This window comes from Salvelinus alpinus, chromosome 23 (assembly GCF_045679555.1).
Source record: "Salvelinus alpinus chromosome 23, SLU_Salpinus.1, whole genome shotgun sequence".
NCBI lineage: Eukaryota > Metazoa > Chordata > Actinopteri > Salmoniformes > Salmonidae > Salvelinus > Salvelinus alpinus.
Window position 1 is genome coordinate 13,562,853 of NC_092108.1, and position 22,002 is coordinate 13,584,854.

The 22,002-nt window shown below is 47.6% G+C and overlaps 1 protein-coding gene across 2 annotated transcripts; it reads left to right on the top strand.

Annotated features, from left to right (window-relative positions):
* The first annotated feature begins 12,432 nt into the window (after positions 1-12,432).
* On the top strand, positions 12,433-21,757 carry chrng (cholinergic receptor, nicotinic, gamma). Of its 2 annotated transcripts, none has more exons than XM_071362824.1 (12): positions 12,433-12,636; positions 15,362-15,501; positions 15,666-15,710; positions 15,836-15,960; positions 16,122-16,277; positions 16,955-17,052; positions 17,397-17,597; positions 17,950-18,064; positions 18,841-18,955; positions 19,506-19,779; positions 20,059-20,192; positions 20,381-21,757. In XM_071362824.1, exons 1-12 carry the CDS (start codon positions 12,570-12,572, stop codon positions 20,603-20,605), a joined length of 1,695 nt encoding a protein of 564 aa, XP_071218925.1. In that variant the 5' UTR covers positions 12,433-12,569; the 3' UTR covers positions 20,606-21,757. The 2 variants fall into 2 exon arrangements, with proteins under 2 accessions (XP_071218925.1, XP_071218926.1); XM_071362825.1 differs by having other exon boundaries at positions 15,365-15,501.
* Positions 21,758-22,002: the final 245 nt, after the last annotated feature.

Here is a 22,002-nt window from a genome sequence, read left to right on the forward strand (position 1 = left end):
TGTCCGTCTTTTCTAAACAGTCCTTAAGCATTGATTGTACATGCTGTATGAGGGTATCTTCATTTTGCTATATTTATTTGTATAGGGAGACATGCTTTGTATTTTTGTAAAAAATCTCAGTAAAATGATTATCCCATCTTTTGTGCCTGGTGATACAGTATGCTGTAAGGTCATGTGAAGTGCACAGCAGTGAACGCTTGTCCTCGTTTCGACTCTGAACTCATTCATTCATACATTTTTTATAATCTATCAATGAATCAATCATGGTCCTTCTTAATTCAACCTCAAATAAGAGGTTGAATCAAGGTCTCATTTGTTCTGTCCATCGTCTACACTGGACCAGAATAAGCATAATGTTGACTCTTTAACATTAGCTTTCCTGTCAACACAGCAGCTGCTGTGATCCAGGCTGGAGGAATGATAGGGGGAAGGGAACCATCAACCCCCCCCCCCCCCCCCCCCTCATTTCCATAGCCCTTATCCCTATTCCCAGACCCTGGTCATAGATCTGGGATTGTCTTTCAGGTCTGACATGATTTGGATGGTTTGTATACACACTATCAACAAACAATTGGCTTGATCTACCAGAGACAACTGCAGCTGTGTTGACAGACCTACAGTTCACAGATCAGATCTCACCCTGATAGGAAATGTTATTTGGGTGATGATGGTGGTCAGGGTTGGGGAAAAGAAGGGAATGTCTGTCTCAGACTAGCTTTTTGTGAAGAAGTTGACTCAGGGCTCAAAATGGAAGTTGAGCCATTCAAGATTCAACTAGTCATTTATTATGAAGACCATCATTATTGAATCAGATCTATTGAAGCTGGGCTGGGGGGAAAAAGCCTGCACACACTACGGATCCTATGCCCATCACTGCCCCAGAGGGAAAGCATGAGAAGTTTGGGGCTCCTAAAAAGAGCTGACCAGGTTGGGACTCGGGAGAAGGGAGAATAGGCAACAGGGCAACAGCTGTATAAACATACTGTAGGCCTATATGTTCCACCACATCAAGTTATCCACCCAGCCTAGCTAGCCTACAGTTTCTTTCATATGGCATTAGAGGGCTTTGGCCCCATGGTTTGGATCTGAGCTGAAACCTTCGACAGTGGGATCTCTTAAAATGAATAATCACATGATGACAGTGTAAAGTCATTAGTTGTTAAGCTTACATCAGACGTTAGGAAGTCTGTCATGTTGTTATTATATTATTGTCTGTGTTCCCCAAACTCCGGTGCACATTTAGTTTTTCACCCTTGCGTTATACAGCTGATTCAAATAATTAAAGCTTGATGATGAGTTGATTATTGGAATCAGTAGTGTAGTGCTAGGGCAAAAAAAATTATGTTTGTGGTCCCCAGGACTGAGTTTGAAGACCGCTGTATTATATCATATTATGAGTGTTATGCGCTGTAAACCAGTAGAATAATGATTTTTCTTGCTGATCCCATATCAGTCCTGAATTCTGGAAATCAATGCTAATATTCAAGCAAAACTGCAATAATACATTCTAAGAAGTGGTAAATACTGACGAAACAGCTTACCTGGCCTTTGGCCTTTTGTCTCCAACACATAAAGGACAATGGCGAAAATGTTTTGTCTGGCCAACAGACTGACTGACACACATCACAGACACCACAGCAAATGCTCTCCATGCCAGTAAGCAAAGCTATTATCACTAAATCATTCCAAATATGTCCCATACACAAACGATCTCCCTAGGGACTCTGTAAGCTGAACCTGGCTGTGAATTACAGCAGCAATTTAAGAGGGATTTTTCCATCAGGGTGCGAGTTGCTGCCGCCTCATGATGGCAAGCAGCTGTCGCCTCATGACGGCTAGTTGCTGTCATCTCATGACGGCTAGTTGCTGTTGCCTCATGACGGCTACAGTAGTTGTTGTCGCCCCATGACGGCTAGCTGCTGTCGGTCGCCTCATAACGCTAGCTGCTGTCGGTCGCCTCATGACGGCTAGCTGCTGTCGGTCGCCTCATGATGGCTAGTTGCTGTCACCTCATGATGGCTAGCTGCTGTCACCTCATGACGGCTAGCTGCTGTCGGTCGCCTCATGATGGCTAGTTGCTGTCACCTCATGATGGCTAGCTGCTGTCATCTCATGACGGCTACAGTAGTTGCTGTCACCTCATGAGGGCTAGCTGCTGCCGTTCGCCTCATTACGGCTAGTTGCTGTCGCCTCATGACGGGCTAGCTGCTGCCGTTCGCCTCATGACGGCTAGTTGCTGTCATGAGATGACGGCTAAGGTAGTTGCTGTCGCCTCATGACGGCTAGTTGCTGTCGCCTCATGACGGCTAGCTGCTGTCGCCTCATGACGGCTAGTTGCTGTCACCTCATGACGGCTAACTGCTGTTGCCTCATGATGGCTAGTTGCTGTCGCCTCATGATTGCTAGCTGCTGTTGCCTCATGACGGCTAGTTGCTGTCGCCTCATGACAGCTACAGTAGTTGCTGTCGCCTCATGACGGATAGCTGCTGTCGCCTCATGACGGCTAACTGCTGTTGCCTCATGATGGCTAGTTGCTGTCGCCTCATGATTGCTAGCTGCTGTTGCCTCATGACGGCTAGTTGCTGTCGCCTCATGACAGCTACAGTAGTTGCTGTCGCCTCATGACGGCTAGCTGCTGTCGGTCGCCTCATGACGGCTAGCTGCTGTCGCCCCATGACGGCTAGTTGCTGTCATCTCATGACAGCTACAGTAGCTGCTGTTGCCTCATGACGGCTAGTTGCTGTCGCCTCATGACGGCTAGCTGCTGTCGGTCGCCTCATGACGGCTAGTTGCTGTCAGTCGCCTCATAACGGCTAGTTGCTGTCAGTCGCCTCATAACGGCTAGGTGCTGTCGGTCGCCTCATAACGGCTAGTTGCTGTCAGTCGCCTCATAACGCTAGCTGCTGTCAGTCGCCTCATAACGGCTAGTTGCTGTCAGTCGCCTCATAACGGCTAGGTGCTGTCGGTCGCCTCATAACGGCTAGTTGCTGTCAGTCGCCTCATAACGCTAGCTGCTGTCGGTCGCCTCATGACGGCTAGTTGCTGTCGGTTGCCTCATGGCGGCTAGCTGTTGTCGCTCACTTCATGACGGCTAGTTGCTGTCGCCTCCAGACGGCTAGGTGCTGTCATCACATGACGGCTAGTTGCTGTCATCTCATGACGGCTACGGTAGTTGCTGTCGCCTCATGACGGCTAGTTGCTGTCACCTCATGAGGGCTAGCTGCTGTTGTTCGCCTCATGATGGCTAGTTGCTGTCAACTAATGACAGCTACAGTATTTGCTGTCGCCTCATGACGGCTAGCTGCTGTCGGTTCATGACGGCTAGTTGCTGTCATCTCATGAAGGCTAGCTGCTGTCGTCTCATGACAGCTACAGTAGTTGCTGTCGCCTCATGACGGCTAGCTGCTGTCGGTCACCTCATGACGGCTAGCTGCTGTCGCCTCACGAAGGCTAGCTGCTGTCGTCTCATGACGTCTAGTTGCTGTCAGTCGCCTCATAACGGCTAGGTGCTGTCGGTCGCCTCATGATGGCTAGTTGCTGTCGGTTGCCTCATGACGGCTAGCTGTTGTCGCTCACCTCATGACGGCTAGGTGCTGTTGCCTCATGAAGGCTAGCTGCTGTCGCCTCATGACGGCTAGCTGCTGTCATCTAATGACGGCTAGTTGCTGTCGCCTCAGGATGGCTAATTGCTGTCGCCTCATGACAGCTAGTTGCTGATGTCTCATGACGGCTAGTTGCTGTCGCCTCATGACGGGTAATTGCTGTCGCCTCATGACGGCTAGCTGCTGTCATCTAATGACGGCTAGTTGCTGTCGCCTCAGGATGGCTAATTGCTGTCGCCTCATGACAGCTAGTTGCTGTTGTCTCATGACGGCTAGTTGCTGTCGCCTCATGACGGGTAATTGCTGTCGCCTCATGACGGCTAGCTGCTGTCATCTAATGACGGCTAGTTGCTGTCGCCTCATGACGGCTAGCTGCTGTCGGTCACCTCATGACGGCTAGCTGCTGTCGCCTCACGAAGGCTAGCTGCTGTCGCCTCATAACGGCTAGGTGCTGTCGGTCGCCTCATGATGGCTAGTTGCTGTCGGTTGCCTCATGACGGCTAGCTGTTGTCGCTCACCTCATGACGGCTAGGTGCTGTTGCCTCATGAAGGCTAGCTGCTGTCGCCTCATGACGGCTAGCTGCTGTCATCTAATGACGGCTAGTTGCTGTCGCCTCAGGATGGCTAATTGCTGTCGCCTCATGACAGCTAGTTGCTGTTGTCTCATGACGGCTAGTTGCTGTCGCCTCATGACGGGTAATTGCTGTCGCCTCATGACGGCTAGCTTCTGTCATCTAATGACGGCTAGTTGCTGTCGCCTCAGGACGGGTAATTGCTGTCGCCTCATGACGGCTAGTTGCTGTCGCCTCATGACGGTTAACTGCTGTCGGTCGCCTCATGACGGCTAGTTGCTGTCAGTCGCCTCATAACGGCTAGGTGCTGTCGGTCGCCTCATGACGACTAGTTCCTGTCGGTAGCCTCATGACGGCTAGCTGTTGTCGCTCACCTCATGACGGCTAGTTGCTGTCGCTCGCCTCATGACGGCTAGTTGCTGTCGTCTCATGACGGCTAGTTGCTGTCATCTCATGACGGCTAGTTGCTGTCGCCTCATGATGGCTAGTTGCTGTTGCCTCATGACGGCTAGTTGCTGTCGCCTCATGGCGGCTAGTTGTTGTCGCTCGCCTTATGACGGCTAGTTGCTGTCGCCTCATGATGGCTAGTTGCTGTTGCCTCATGACGGCTAGTTGCTGTCGCCTCATGACGGCTAGTTGCTATTGCTCACCTCATGATGGCTAGTTGCTTTCGCTCGCCTTATGACGGCTAGTTGCTGTCGCCTCGTGACGGCTAGTTGCTGTCATCTCATGATGGCTACGGTAGTTGCTGTCGTCTCATGACGGCTAGTTGCTGTCACCTCATGACGGCTAGCTGCTGTCGCTTCATGACGGCTAGCTGCTGTCGGTTGCCTCATGACGGCTAGCTGCTGTCACCTCATGACGGCTAGTTGCTGTCGCCTCATGACGGCTAGTTGCTGTCGCCTCATGATGGCTAGTTGCTGTTGCCTCATGACGGCTAGTTGCTGTCGCCTCATGGCGGCTAGTTGTTGTCGCTCGCCTTATGACGGCTAGTTGCTGTCGCCTCATGATGGCTAGTTGCTGTTGCCTCATGACGGCTAGTTGCTGTCGCCTCATGACGGCTAGTTGCTATTGCTCACCTCATGATGGCTAGTTGCTTTCGCTCGCCTTATGACGGCTAGTTGCTGTCGCCTCATGACGGCTAGTTGCTGTCATCTCATGATGGCTACAGTAGTTGCTGTCGTCTCATGACGGCTAGTTGCTGTCACCTCATGACGGCTAGCTGCTGTCGCTTCATGACGGCTAGCTGCTGTCGGTTGCCTCATGACGGCTAGCTGCTGTCACCTCATGACGGCTAGTTGCTGTCGCCTCATGACGGCTAGTTGCTGTCACCTCATGACGGCTAGTTGCTGTCACCTCATGACGGCTAGTTGCTTTCGCTTCATGACGGCTAGTTGCTGTCATCTCATGACGGCTAGCTGCTGTCGGTCGCCTCATGGCGGCTAGTTGCTGTCATCTCATGACGGCTAGCTGCTGTCGGTCGCCTCATGATGGCTAGCTGCTGTCGGTCGCCTCATGATGGTTAGTTGCTGTCGCCTCATGATGGCTAGTTGCTGTCGCCTCATGACGGCTAGCTGCTATCGGTTGTCTCATGACGGCTAGTTACTGTCGCTACATGACGGCTAGCTGCTGGTTCCTCATGATGGCTACAGTAGTTACTGTCACCTAATGACGGCTAGCTGCTGTCGGTCGCCTCATGGCGGCTAGTTGCTATCAACCTCATGACGGCTAGTTGCTGTCAACCTCATGACGGCTAGTTGCTGTTGCCTCATGACGGCTAACTGCTGTCGCCTCATGACGGCTAGTTGCTGTCGGTCGCCTCATGATGGCTAGTTGCTTTCGCCTCATGACGGCTAGTTGCTGTCATCTCATGACGGCTACAGTAGTTGCTGCCGCCTCATGACGGCTAGCTGCTGTCGGTCACCTCATGATGGCTAGTTGCTGTCGCCTCATGACGGCTAGCTGCTGTTGGCTCATGATAGCTAGCTGCTGTTGCCTCATGATAGCTAGATGCTGTCGCCTCATGACGGCTACAGTAGTTGCTGTCGCCTAATGACGGCTAGCTGCTGTGGGTCGCCTCATGACGGCTAGTTGCTGTCGCTCATCATGACGGCTAGCTGCTGTCGCCTCATGACGGCTAGTTGCTGTCGGTCGCCTCATGACGGCTAGGTGCTGTCAGTTTTTCCTAGCCACCGTGCTTCTACATCTGCATTGCTTGTTCTCTGGGGTTTTAGGCTCGGTTTCTGTATAAGCACTTTGTGACAGCTTCTGATGTAAAAAGGGTTTTATAAATACATTAAGTGGATTGAGAATTGGTCTGGTAAACAGGCAGCTGCGAAAAATATACATGAAAACTCACAGGGTAAATAGTATGTTCTACAGCTTATCATGAGGTATTCTAACTCAGGTGAGCAGAACCTCGAGACCTCCTTAATATTAGAGATCAGCTGTTGTTACCAAAGAGACACACACTACCCCATTGAGCTTACCTGACACTGTCGTTCTATCCTGCCGATGCATAGAAAAAACAACTAGTTGTATATTATCCATGTCCTTGTTCAGCCAAGTTTCTGTGAAGCATAAGATATTACAGTACTTCAGGTCCGGTTGACAGGATAGTCTTGAACAGAGCTCATCCAGTTTGTAGATTCACCAGTAGAACAGAGGGTAGAGACGGTTTATTTACCCGCAGGTGAAGTTTCTTCAGGGTGCCCCCACGTCGACCTCTATATCGTAGTTTCATCAGGGTGCCCCCACGTTGACCTCTATATCGTAGTTTCATCAGGGTGCCCCCACGTCGACCTCTATATCGTAGTTTCATCAGGGTGCCCCCACGTCGACCTCTATATCGTAGTTTCATCAGGGTGCCCCCACGTTGAACTCTGTATCATAGATTCAGCAGGGTGCCCCCACGTCGACCTCTGTATCATAGTTTCATCAGGGTGCCCCCACGTTGAACTCTGTATCATAAATTCAGCAGGGTGCCCCCACGTCGACCTCTGTATCTTAGTTTCATCAGGGTGCCCCCAAGTCAACCTCTATATCGTAGTTTCATCAGGGTGCCCCCACGTCGACCTCTATATCGTAGTTTCATCAGGGTGCCCCCACGTCAACCTCTGTATCGTAGTTTCATCAGGGTGCCCCCACGTCAACCTCTGTATCATAGTTTCATCAGGGTGCCCCCACGTCGACCTCTGTATCGTAGATTCAGCAGGGTGCCCCCACGTCAACCTCTATATCGGAGTTTCATCAGGGTGCCCCCACGTCAACCTCTATATTGTAGTTTCGTCAGGGTGCCCCCACGTCGACCTCTATATCGTAGTTTCATCAAGGTGCCCCCACGTCGACCTCTGTATCATAGTTTCAGCAGGGTGCCCCCACGTCAACCTCTATATCGTAGTTTCATCAGGGTGCCCCCACGTCGACCTCTATATCGTAGTTTCATCAGGGTGCCCCCACGTCGACCTCTATATCGTAGTTTCATCAGGGTGCCCCCACGTCGACCTCTATATCGTAGTTTCATCAGGGTGCCCCCACGTCGACCTCTATATCGTAGTTTCATCAGGGTGCCCCCACGTCGACCTCTATATCGTAGCTTCATCAGGGTGCCCCCACGTCGACCTCTATATCGTAGTGTCATCAGGGTGCCCCCACGTCGACCTCTATATCGTAGATTCATCAGGGTGCCCCCACGTCGACCTCTGTATCGTAGTTTCATCAGGGTGCCCCCACGTCAACCTCTATATCGTAGTTTCATCAGGGTGCCCCCACATCGACCTCTATATCGTAGTTTCATCAGGGTGCCCCCACGTCAACCTCTATATCGTAGATTCATCAGGGTGCCCCCACGTCAACCTCTATATCGTAGTTTCATCAGGGTGCCCCCACGTCAACCTCTATATCGTAGTTTCATCAGGGTGCCCCCACATCGACCTCTATATCGTAGTTTCATCAGGGTGCCCCCACGTCAACCTCTGTATCGTAGTTTCATCAGGGTGCCCCCACGTCGACCTCTATATTGTAGTTTCATCAGGGTGCCCCCACGTCGACCTCTATATCGTAGTTTCATCAGGGTGCCCCCACGTCGACCTCTATATTGTAGTTTCATCAGGGTGCCCCCACGTCGACCTCTATATCGTAGTGTCATCAGGGTGCCCCCACGTTGACCTCTATATCGTAGTTTCATCAGGGTGCCCCCACGTCAACCTCTATATCGTAGTTTCATCAGGGTGCCCCCACGTCGACCTCTATATCATATATTCATCAGGGTGCCCCCACGTTGACCTCTATATCGTAGTTTCATCAGGGTGCCCCCACGTCGACCTCTATATCGTAGTTTCATCAGGGTGCCCCCACGTCGACCTCTATATCGTAGTTTCATCAGGGTGCCCCCACGTTGAACTCTGTATCATAGATTCACCAGGGTGCCCCCACGTCGACCTCTATATCGTAGTTTCATCAGGGTGCCCCCACGTCGACCTCTATATCGTAGTTTCATCAGGGTGCCCCCACGTCGACCTCTATATCGTAGTTTCATCAGGGTGCCCCCACGTCGACCTCTATATCGTAGTTTCATCAGGGTGCCCCCACGTCGACCTCTATATCGTAGTTTCATCAGGGTGCCCCCACGTTGAACTCTGTATCATAGATTCAGCAGGGTGCCCCCACGTCGACCTCTGTATCATAGTTTCATCAGGGTGCCCCCACGTCGACCTCTATATCATAGTTTCATCAGGGTGCCCCCACGTCGACCTCTATATCGTAGTTTCATCAGGGTTCCCCCACGTTGAACTCTGTATCATAGATTCAGCAGGGTGCCCCCACGTCGACCTCTGTATCATAGTTTCATCAGGGTGCCCCCACGTCGACCTCTGTATCGTAGTTTCATCAGGGTGCCCCCACGTCGACCTCTGTATCGTAGTTTCATCAGGGTGCCCCCACGTCGACCTCTATATCGTAGTTTCATCAGGGTGCCCCCACGTCGACCTCTATATCATAGATTCAGCAGGGTGCCCCCACGTCGACCTCTGTATCGTAGTTTCATCAGGGTGCCCCCACGTCAACCTCTATATCGTAGTTTCATCAGGGTGCCCCCACGTCGACCTCTGTATCATAGTTTCATCAGGGTGCCCCCACGTCGACCTCTGTATCATAGTTTCATCAGGGTGCCCCCATGTCGACCTCTGTATCGAAGTTTCATCAGGGTGCCCCCACGTCAACCTCTGTATCGTAGTTTCATCAGGGTGCCCCCACGTCGACCTCTATATCGTAGATTCATCAGGGTGCCCCCACGTCAACCTCTATATCGGAGTTTCATCAGGGTGCCCCCACGTCAACCTCTATATCGTAGTTTCATCAGGGTGCCCCCACGTCACCCTCTGTATCGTAGTTTCATCAGGGTGCCCCCACGTTGAACTCTGTATCGTAGATTCAGCAGGGTGCCCCCACGTCGACCTCTATATCGTAGTGTCATCAGGGTGCCCCCACGTCGACCTCTATATCGTAGTTTCATCAGGGTGCCCCCACGTCAACCTCTGTATCGTAGTTTCATCAGGGTGCCCCCACGTTGAACTCTGTATCGTAGTTTCATCAGGGTGCCCCCACGTCGACCTCTATATCGTAGTTTCATCAGGGTGCCCCCACGTCGACCTCTATATCGTAGTTTCATCAGGGTGCCCCCACGTCGACCTCTGTATCGTAGTTTCATCAGGGTGCCCCCACGTCGACCTCTATATCGTAGTTTCATCAGGGTGCCCCCACGTCGACCTCTGTATCATAGTTTCATCAGGGTGCCCCCACGTCGACCTCTGTATCGTAGCTTCATCAGGGTGCCCCCACGTCGACCTCTATATCGTAGTTTCATCAGGGTGCCCCCACGTCAACCTCTATATCGGAGTTTCATCAGGGTGCCCCCACGTCAACCTCTATATCGTAGTTTCATCAGGGTGCCCCCACGTCGACCTCTATATCGTAGTTTCATCAGGGTGCCCCCACGTCAACCTCTATAGCGTAGTTTCATCAGGGTGCCCCCACGTCGACCTCTATAGCGTAGTTTCATCAGGGTGCCCCCACGTCGACCTCTATATCGTAGTTTCATCAGGGTGCCCCCACGTTGAACTCTGTATCATAGATTCAGCAGGGTGCCCCCACGTCGACCTCTGTATCATAGTTTCATCAGGGTGCCCCCACGTCGACCTCTATATCATAGTTTCATCAGGGTGCCCCCACGTCGACCTCTATATCGTAGTTTCATCAGGGTGCCCCCACGTTGAACTCTGTATCATAGATTCAGCAGGGTGCCCCCACGTCGACCTCTGTATCATAGTTTCATCAGGGTGCCCCCACGTCGACCTCTGTATCGTAGTTTCATCAGGGTGCCCCCACGTCGACCTCTGTATCGTAGTTTCATCAGGGTGCCCCCACGTCGACCTCTATATCGTAGTTTCATCAGGGTGCCCCCACGTCGACCTCTATATCATAGATTCAGCAGGGTGCCCCCACGTCGACCTCTGTATCGTAGTTTCATCAGGGTGCCCCCACGTCAACCTCTATATCGTAGTTTCATCAGGGTGCCCCCACGTCGACCTCTGTATCATAGTTTCATCAGGGTGCACCCACGTCGACCTCTGTATCATAGTTTCATCAGGGTGCCCCCATGTCGACCTCTGTATCGAAGTTTCATCAGGGTGCCCCCACGTCAACCTCTGTATCGTAGTTTCATCAGGGTGCCCCCACGTCGACCTCTATATCGTAGATTCATCAGGGTGCCCCCACGTCAACCTCTATATCGGAGTTTCATCAGGGTGCCCCCACGTCAACCTCTATATCGTAGTTTCATCAGGGTGCCCCCACGTCACCCTCTGTATCGTAGTTTCATCAGGGTGCCCCCACGTTGAACTCTGTATCGTAGATTCAGCAGGGTGCCCCCACGTCGACCTCTATATCGTAGTGTCATCAGGGTGCCCCCACGTCGACCTCTATATCGTAGTTTCATCAGGGTGCCCCCACGTCAACCTCTGTATCGTAGTTTCATCAGGGTGCCCCCACGTTGAACTCTGTATCGTAGTTTCATCAGGGTGCCCCCACGTCGACCTCTATAGCGTAGTTTCATCAGGGTGCCCCCACGTCGACCTCTATATCGTAGTTTCATCAGGGTGCCCCCACGTCGACCTCTGTATCGTAGTTTCATCAGGGTGCCCCCACGTCGACCTCTATATCGTAGTTTCATCAGGGTGCCCCCACGTCGACCTCTGTATCATAGTTTCATCAGGGTGCCCCCACGTCGACCTCTGTATCGTAGATTCATCAGGGTGCCCCCACGTCGACCTCTATATCGTAGTTTCATCAGGGTGCCCCCACGTCAACCTCTATATCGGAGTTTCATCAGGGTGCCCCCACGTCAACCTCTATATCGTAGTTTCATCAGGGTGCCCCCACGTCGACCTCTATATCGTAGTTTCATCAGGGTGCCCCCACGTCAACCTCTATATCGTAGTTTCATCAGGGTGCCCCCACGTCGACCTCTATAGCGTAGTTTCATCAGGGTGCCCCCACGTCGACCTCTATAGCGTAGTTTCATCAGGGTGTCCCCACGTCGACCTCTGTATCGTAGTTTCATCAGGGTGCCCCCACGTCAACCTCTATATCGTAGTTTCATCAGGGTGCCCCCACGTCGACCTCTATATCATAGTTTCATCAGGGTGCCCCCACGTCAACCTCTATATCGTAGTTTCATCAGGGTGCCCCCACGTTGAACTCTATATCGCCGTATCTTTCTCTTCCGAGTTTCGGGGATGAGGGCCTGGTCCGGGGTGAGCAGTATGTCCGGTGCCTCTGAATCTTTGAAGTGGAAATCTTCATCCAAATCGAGGTTCGTGATTGCTGTTCTTTTCGGTCATAGGAAACGATGGCAAAAACATTATGTACAAAAAAGTTACAATCAGTGTAAAAAAACACAAAATTAAATAACGGGTAAGGAGCACGTAAAAGGGCCGCTACACATTCCAGTGCCGTGTGTGTGTGTGTGTGTGTGTGTGTGTGTGTGTGTGTGTGTGTGTGTGTGTGTGTGTGTGTGTGTGTGTGTGTGTGTGTGTGTGTGTGTGTGTGTGTCTGTGTCTGTGTGTGTATATGTGCGTGTGCGTGCGTTGTGACAGCTGACAATGCAGTCCTGGGATAGACAGTAGGAGTGCAGCGCTCCAGAAATACTTTTAGGGCCATAAGACAGTAAACCCTCCCCTGAAACTGACACATCCCTGACCACCACACACACACAAACTAACAACTACACCCCACCCCTGCCACACACACCACACATCACCCCTCACCCCTTGGCCAGGTGGCAGCCAAACCTAAAGAGTAGTATCGGTGTGAAACGATAATAATCTCAGTCCCAGAGATGGCGGCAGGATCTCAATGCTTTCTACCACTCGGTCTGTGGATATTTCTCTTCATCTTCACTACTGGTAAGAATGTTAGCATCCACTTTACTGTGTAAGCATGGTTAGTTTCCAGAGGTATTTCAATTGGTATTTTATTGGTATTTGGTGGAATGTCAGGGTATTGGATGAGTAGCTTAAACAGGTTTTCTGAGCGGTTGGCAGAAGCATTATGACAATGAGTTTATAGCTTTTGCATACACTTCAAAATGGCACAAATGTTTTGCATAATTTAAAAGTGTCACTAGAGAACAGAATAAACAATTTAAAATAGTTGAACTATTTTTGTGTGTTCCAAAAAAAAAGGCCGTTAGGGAAGCTGTCTTTTGATTAAAAACTTCTTAAGCCTAGGTGTCTCGCTGGTCGGACAACTTCCGGTGAAACTGGAGGGCGCGCAATTCAAATAAATAATCATAAAAATTATGGATATTAAACATTTAGGTACATACAAGTGTCTTTTATCGGTTGAAAGCTTAAATTCTTGTTAATTTAACTGCACCGTCCGATTTACAGTAGCTATTACAGTGAAAGCATGCCATGCGATTGTTTGAGGATGGCGCCCCACATCAAAATATTTTTCCACCGGCACAGGTTTCATAAATTCACAAATAGCGATAAAATATTTACTTACTTTTGGAAAATCTTCCTCTGATTTGTCATCCAAAGGGTCCCAGCTATAACATGTAGTGTTGTTTTGTTAGATTAAAAAAAGGTCTGTTTAGTTGGCGCCATCGATTTGAGTAATCCACTCATTCAACATGCAGAGAAAGGAATCCAAAAATCTACCCCTAAACTTTGTTTCAACAAGTCAAAACACATTTCTATATACTCATCAGATACCATAAAATGTAATCAAACTATAATATTTCTTACGGAAAGAAGTATGTTCAATAGGAAACCGATTTTAGCAGGTGTGTCTTGTCTTCATGGCGTGCCCAAACACGAATTTCCAAGACTGTGTCCCTGTACTAAAACTGATATTTCTTATTCGTTTCAAGCCTGAAACCTTGAACATAGACTACTGACCCCCTGTGGAAACCATAGGAATTGCATCCTTGGAGCTAGAATTCAGTATGCCCCTATACTTTCCATTGTAAGAGCACGGTCTCTCAAAAAAAATATATTCTGGTTGGTTTTTCTCTGTATTTTCTCCTACCATATCTATTGTTTTATATTGTCCTACATTATTTTAACATATCTACACACTTCAAAGTGTTTTCTTTCCAATGGTACCAATTATATGCATATCCTGGAATATCTTGACAATGTTTGTTTTTTATGTCTTTGAAGCTGGAATAAAATACATATTTTAGCTGTTTGTATATAACATTGAAAGAATAATTTGCTGCAGGAAAAACACATCACATTCACAGAATGCTACACCACATGACCATAAGTACGTGGACATCTGCTCGTTGAGCATCTCATTCCAAAATCATGGGCATTAATATGGAGTTGGTCCCTCCTGCTATAACAACCTCCACTCTTTTGGGAAGGCTTTCCACTAGATGTTGGAAGTTGTTTCCATTCAGCCACAAGATCATTAGTGAGGCCGGGCACTAATGTTGGGCGATTAGTCCTGGCTCACAGTTGGCGTTCCAATTCATCCCGAAGGTGTCCGATGGGGCTAAGGTCAGGGTTCTATGCAGGCCAGTCAAATTCTTCCACACTGATCTTGACAAACCATTTCTGTATGGACCTCGCTTTATGCACGGGGGCATTTTCTTGCTGAAACTGTTGCCACAAATTTGGAAGCACAGAATTGTCTAGAATGTCATTGTATGCTGTAGCATTAAGATTTCCCTTCACTGGAACTAAGGGGCCTGAACCATGAAAAACAGCCCCAGACCATTATTCCTCCTCCACCATACTTTACAGTTGCCACTATGCATTGGGGCAGGTAGCGTTCTCCTGGCATCCTCCAAAGCCAGATTAGTCCGTCGGACTGCCAGATGGTGAAGTGGGATTCATCACTCCAGAGAACACGTTTCCACTGCTCCAGAGTCCGATGGCGTCGAGCTTTACACCAGCCGACGCTTGGCATTGCTCTGCCATGGAAACCCATTTAATTAAGCTCCCGACTAACAGTTCTTATGCTGATGTTGCTTCCAGAGGCAGTTTGAAACTCGGTAGTGAGTCTTGCAACCGAGGACAGGTGATTTTTACATGCCACGCACTCGGCTGTCCTGTACTGTGATCTTGAGGGGCCTACCACTTCGCGGCTGAGCCGCTGTTGCTCCTAGACGTGTCCACTTCACAATAACAGCACTTACAGTTGACCGGGGCAGCTCTAGCAGGGCAGAAATTTGACTTGTTGGAAAGGTGGCATCCTATGACGGTGCCACATTGAAAGCCACTGAGCTCTTCAGTAAGGCCATTCTACTGCCAATGTTTGTCTATGGAGATTGCATGGCTGTGTGCTTCATTTTATACACCTGTCATCAACGGGTGTGGCTGAAAAAGCTGAATCCACTCATTTGAAGGGGTGTCCACATGCTTTTGTATATATCATGTAGTTTTAGCTGACATCCTACCTTGTGTGTTCCCCTATTGAAGTATTAATAACTCACTCTATCTCCATCTATCTCCCACTATCTCACCCTATCTCCATCTATCTCACCTTATCTCCCTCTATCTCTCGCTGTCACTATTTGTCTCTCTCACTCTAACCCACTTGGCGTCTCTCATTGTATCTCACCATGTGTCTCTCTCTCTCTCTATCTGACTCATTTTGTCTCCGATTGTATCTCAGCAGTAGCAGGGGTGAACCTGGAGGGGGAGCTGTTCAAGGACCTGATGAGAGGCTACAACAAGAACGTCCGGCCCATGGAGAAGAGTGGTGACATCACACAGGTCACCGTCAAGATGACTCTCACCAACCTTATTTCCCTGGTCAGTGTGTGTGTGTGTGTGTGTGTGTGTGTGTGTGTGTGTGTGTGTGTGTGTGTGTGTGTGTGTGTGTGTGTGTGTGTGTGTGTGTGTGTGTGTGTGTGTGTGTGTGTGTGTGTGTGTGTGTGTGTGTGTGTCTGTGTGATCATCTTGCTTTCCATCCCTAGAATGAAAAGGAAGAAGCCCTTACAACCAGTGTCTGGATTGAAATGGTAAAATCCCTTGTCGACTCCGGTTAAACACTCACACAGTGGCTTTAGTACCACACCATGTCTCTCGACTCTTTGTCTTCGTTTCCTTTCATATTCTATTTGTTATCTGCTTTTTCCATTGTCAGAAATGGTGTGACTACAGGCTGAGGTGGGACCAACCTCCCAGGTCTATCCTGTACGGAAACCTCACCTCCCAGATGAGGATCCCATCCAAGAGCATCTGGCTGCCTGACATCATCCTGGAGAACAAGTGAGTCTAGAAAGCATGACGTAAAATCATCACTTAACGTGCTGGCCAAGGGAACACTGCAGATTCATGATAATGGCATCCATGTTAGGAAGTTGTCCGATGTGAGACAAAACATGTGATCCCATACATAACCTCCCTCCTTTCTCTCTCTCTCTCCAAAGTGTAGACGGAAAGTTTGAGATAGCCATGTACTGTAATGCCCTGGTGTCTCCTGGTGGCTGTGTGTACTGGCTGCCTCCTGCCATCTATCGCAGCGCCTGCTCCATCATCGTCAACTACTTCCCCTTCGACTGGCAGAACTGCACCATGGTGTTCCGGTATGGGCGTCACAGTCACACACACCCCACTAATGACTAATCTCAACTGAAAATAACCACCAGCTGCAGGTAGCCTAGTGGTTAAGAGCATTGGGCCAGTTACCCGAAAAGGTTGCTGGTTTGAATCCCCAAGATGGAAAATGCTGCTCTTGAGCAAGGCAGTTAACCCCCTGACAACAACTGCTTCCCGGGTGCTGATGACGTTGATTAAGGCAGCCCCCAACACCTCTTTGATTCAGTGGGTTTGGGTTAAATGCAGACTAGACATTTTGGTTGCAACTGACTAGTTCGCCCTTATCCTCCCGGGGCCGTTATACTGTATACCCCTTCAGCAGATCTGAAAGAATTGAGTAGAGGCTGGATTAAATCCGCATCGCAAAGCTCTGTTATAATGTAAAGTTCATTTCCGATTCAGCCGACACATGCAGCATTTACTGTGAATGCAGGAACATTGCCTTTAAATTTCAATCGAGGCTATAACATGGATCTTCCACGATAGGGATTTAATCCAACCCAAAGTGTACGCAAAATGGTCTGGGAAACCAATCGATTAAACCGCAAATATAAAAAACATCAAGTTAGTGAATATGAGACGCAGCTTATTGGTGTGTCAGTGGAGGTTCTGTGTTTTTAGTTTCACGGTTATGGATGACTGTTTCCTCTATCCCTGTGTTCAGTTCCCAGACCTACAACGCTAACGAGATAGAACTAGTTCTCACAGAGGAGGACAACCAGCCTGTGGAGTGGGTGGTGATCGACCCCGAGGCTTTTACAGGTATTGTAGTAACCCTATCGCCGCAAACACCTTGACTGATTTATGTGTGTTTTTTTGTGAGCGTATGAAAAATACAAGGAACATTAGGGAACAGAGGATAACATGAGAGCATTTTACAACAAGACAATAAATGTTCATAGAATCGTCAATAAACGTTCAATTCAATTTGGGTTCTGTTTCTTAAAAACAAATACAAAGTTCTTGCATCATCTGGGAACTGAACAGGATTCAAACCTCTTGTTCTCTCGTTATCTCATTCTAGACAGAATTGGATAATGTTCTAAGCAGCATACATGGGAGCCATGACACTATTCATATTAACTCTAGCTCTCGTCTGTTGCCAGAAAATGGGGAGTGGATCATCAAACACAGGCCTGCTAAGAAGCTGATTAACCAGCGCTACACTAAAGATGAGTTAGAGTACCAGGAAGTGGTGTTCTTCCTGATGATCCAGAGGAAACCTCTGTTCTACGTCATCAACATCATCGTTCCCTGTGTCCTCATCTCATCCCTGGGCCTGCTCGTCTACTTCCTGCCTGCCAAAGGTGACGACTGCATGGACACACACACACCCATACACATGTACACACAAGTTTGCGCACACACACGGACGCATACACATGTACACGCGTATGCACACCCACGTTCACACCCACGTTCACACACACACACACACACACCATTCACACTCAAGACATTCACCTAACCTACCCGGTAACACTTCTGATACACCTATAGATGCTTGTGAAACCCAGTACATACAGTATTTCATTGTCTGATGATGAACTGCATGTCGCTCCGAATAAGAGCTGCTAAATGACAAAAATATCAATGTAAATGTAGATTTTCATCAACTGATTGACTCTGTGCTTGTGATCTGATTTTGGTTTTGGTCAGCTGGGGGTCAGAAGTGCACCGTGTCCATCATGATTCTCCTGGCCCAGACTGTCTTCCTCATCCTCATAGCCAACAAGGTTCCAGAAACCTCCCAGACTGTTCCTCTTATCGGAAAGTAGGACCACTTATTTTAATATCATTTACTTAGACTATATTTTACTGCTTCCCTTTAAGTAAAATGTTTTAAACTTCTTCAACTACCACAAAAATACTTCTAAAGAGTAGAAGCAAGTCACACAATTTTCTTAATGGAAAACGACCTTCTAGTTCTAATATGTTATTCTATTAAAAACAAAAAAAACGATGTTTTAATTGAGAAGTAGCCATTGGTCGGATGTCGATAAAGAAAGGAAATTCACGAGCCCCACAATGCCTACTGTACTTTACCCATGCTCTACCAAGGTTTTCCAGCACACAGCTTTGACCTGCTACAGTAGCTATGTTGGTATTGTACTTCAAACTATGTGTAAGCAGGTTGTTTAGGATTCAAACAGCTTAATTCATACTGTTAGAGGAGGTTCTCCCACAATAATGTGATTTGTACCACATACAAGGTAAAGTATGGGATTCTTCCCACATCACACTAAGACATTACCCCATTCCACTTCCTTTTCAAGCTTTGTTTTATTATATCGATGCTGGCTTATATAGACCATCAGGCTTGATTGAGTGAGATGTTTTGTCTTGTAGTAATGTGGTGCCTGCCTGTATTTCATTAAATCTTTATTTTAGCAAAAAATGTCAAAATATTTAATAATGTATTTTTTTGTCAGTAGATGTCCAACGTAACAACAGGTCACTCATATAGAGGTTTTTAACAGAGATCTATAGAGCCTCCTGCAGTCCTGATTTCTGTAACCGTTAGCTTTAATGGCTTCATGTGTTTTGTAGGTACCTGATGTTTGTCATGTCCGTGACCACCATCATAGTAATGAACTGTGTCATCGTGCTGAACCTGTCTCTAAGGTCCCCCAATACACACATCATGAACAATAAAGTCAGGAAGGTAAGACTGTAAAACTGTGACCAGCAAGTCTCTAATGTGGTTTTATATGGTCCTCTGCATTACCGGATGGCTTGTTAGGCCATAAGGGAACGTTTGGCTGATCTGGACTGGTAGTGTTGACCAGGGATGGGGTCAATTCAGGAATTAAACTGAAATTCTAATTCACAAATAGATTTTTTAAAATCTAATTTGAATGATTTATCAATAAACTGAGGACAAGCAATCTATATAATTATATATATATATGTAAATATATATATATATATATATATATCTATATACATATATATATAAAAATAGACTTCCTGAATTGAGTGTCTTCAATTCGAATTGGCCCCATATTTACATTTTAATAATTTTGCATATGCTCTTATCCAGAGCGATTTACAGGAGCAATTGGGTTTATGTGCCTTGCCCAAGGGCACATCAAAAGTGTATGCTAGGGGATTCGAACCAGCGACCTTTCGTTATTGGCCCAATGCTCTTAACCGCTAGGCTACCTACCCCAACTCTGGTATTGACCTTTGACCCTTGACAATGTTGACCTCAGGTCCTGTTGAACATCCTACCTCGGCTGTTGAGGATGCAGATGCGACCTTGGACACCGTCTGAGGACTGTGACTTCAGTGATGGAACCGGTAATGGTCACAGTTACAGCACCGACAGTGGGAGTAACATATTTCTAGTCCCCTGCCGGCGCCGCAGCTCCCTAGGACTCATCATCAAGGCAGAAGAATACGTCATGAAGACGGCCCGGTCTGAACTCATGTTCTCCAGGCTCAGAGAGAGAGACGGCCTCATGAAATCTGCACTGGAGAAGATCTGTGAGTAGTGTTACACATAGAATATCACAATGGGAATTGATGGGAATGTTTGTTTACACTGTACTTACCCTCCACTTAGGATAAGGATAAGGGTTAGTATAAGGGTTAGGGTTGAACCAGCAGCTGGACATGAAGCTAGGGTTAGGTTTGTACAGTGTAATTACACAATAATAAGGGTAGTTTAATGTAAAGTGTTAACATATTTTCAATCTTAGCTGCGAGAAAATTGCAAGAAATGTGTATAGGTTAATAATTCTCTTTTTTAACCTTTGACCCTAGATAACAGTCTTGAGGGGGGTACGGCACAGGATCTGGGGACCAGCTTGGCCCAGGCCTCACCAGAGGTGCGCCAGTGTGTGGAATCCTGCAAACATATTGCCAAGAGTGCCAGGCAACAAAACAACTTTGAGAATGTGAGTCTCCCAAATGTGTTTCACCCACCTGGGTGATGCACAGTTACCATTTTGTGCCAGAACATGTTTCACTCTGTAATACCGTTCATTACTCTTCCATTACTGAAAGGAAACTGATTTCCCCACATTTAGAGTGATTCTCCACTTCTTAGTATCCCCTCTGACCTGTCCCTCTGATGCCACAACAGGAGAATGAGGAGTGGTTCCTGGTTGGCCGGGTGATTGACAGGGTGTGCTTCATCGCCATGGCGCTGTCGTTCTTCATGGGCACCATCGGAATCTTCCTGATGGGGCATTTCAACCAGCCCCCCTCCGTACCTTTCCCTGGTGATCCCAGGAAGTACCTTCCTCCGTTGGGGAATAACATCACCGATCTCTCTGGGAATGACATTGGTGAAAATCTACTGGGTTGAGAAATGTCCATAAACCAGGAAGAGGTCTGAAAATGGCCCTAGAAAGGAATGTGTTTTAGCACAGGTTATTGTGGCTACAGAAAGCTTTGAGAGATCTATGATTATGTATGTATTGGTGGTCTGAGACTGAAACTAAACCATGTGGGTCTGTCACAGGTTTTGCAGTTTAGGAGTTTGGTCATTCAGTGAGACAACAAAGATTTTGACAGTGGATTATAGATGTCCATACTAATTACAAAGGGATATGCTTGACCATATGCACTGATGCCTTGTATGATATGTGTGTTTCAGAGAAATGGTTGAAGGTGGTATTTTTTAACATAGATATTACCACTGAGTAATATGCTCAAGTTTTATCACACTGTTATGTTTACGTTCTTTAAGGCAACCCAACCAGGACTCAGGGGTAGACGTAACCTAATAAATGTATATCCGGGACACTCCAATTAGTATGATATGTTACGTTTCGTACGGTGTGTATTCATTTGTGGATGTCCATCATCCATTTCATATAATATGTTACGAATTACAATTTGTACAATATGTTACGGATTTCAAAACATATATGTTACGAATTACAATTTGTTGTTACTAACGTTAGCTAGGAGGCTAACGCTAACGTTAGCTAGGTGTCAAATGTTAACGTTAGCTAGGTGGCTAACGTTAGCTTGGCTAGGGGTTAGGGTTAGGGGTTAAGGTTAGGGTTAAGGTTAGGATTAAAGTTAAGCTAACGTGCTAAGTAGTTACAAAGTAGCTAAAATTTAGTAAGTAGTTGTAAAGATGCTAATTAGACAAAATGCTAAAGTTGTACGTGATGAGATTCAAACACACAACCTTTAGTTTGCTAGACCTTCGCATTATACGTCTACCCATCCACCCCGACCAACCATCCTACTTAAGTTACCTTCTATCTTATGTAACCATACCAAACGTAACATATCATATTAATTTGAGTGTCCCAGATTTACATTTACTATGTTACGTCTAGTCTATGAGACCAGGCTGGGCAACCATCATCCATCATGTTTTTTGTAAAATGGTTAATTTAGTTTTAGATTTTGATATTAATCAGCGAACACATTGTTCTCTTTTCTAGATTGTTGATCATACACGTGTTTTTTGTTGTTGTTCAAAGATTAACTTTGTTTCATTAAAAGTAAAGGTATAAGGTATAAAGGTATAACAACTTTTGGTAGTATGGGTGTGAGGCAGAGTCAGAGAGACCAGTGGTGTGAACCCCCCCCCCCCCCCCCAGGGGGGTTCACACCACTGGTCTCTCTGACTCTGCCTCACACCCATACTACCAAAAGTTGTTATACCTTTACTTTTAATGAAACAAAGTAGCTCATAAAGTTAAGCTCATAAAGTTTAGCTCATAAAGTTAAGGATAGGCTCAG

Excerpts from the sequence above, each read along its gene's own strand:
- chrng (XM_071362824.1), top strand. The coding sequence starts at position 12,570 with ATGGCGGCAGGATCTCAATGCTTTCTACCACTCGGTCTGTGGATATTT. Across the intron at positions 15,502-15,665 it reads TCACCAACCTTATTTCCCTG|AATGAAAAGGAAGAAGCCCT; the intron begins GTCAGTGTGTGT and ends TTCCATCCCTAG. Across the intron at positions 20,193-20,380 it reads AACAAAACAACTTTGAGAAT|GAGAATGAGGAGTGGTTCCT; the intron begins GTGAGTCTCCCA and ends ATGCCACAACAG.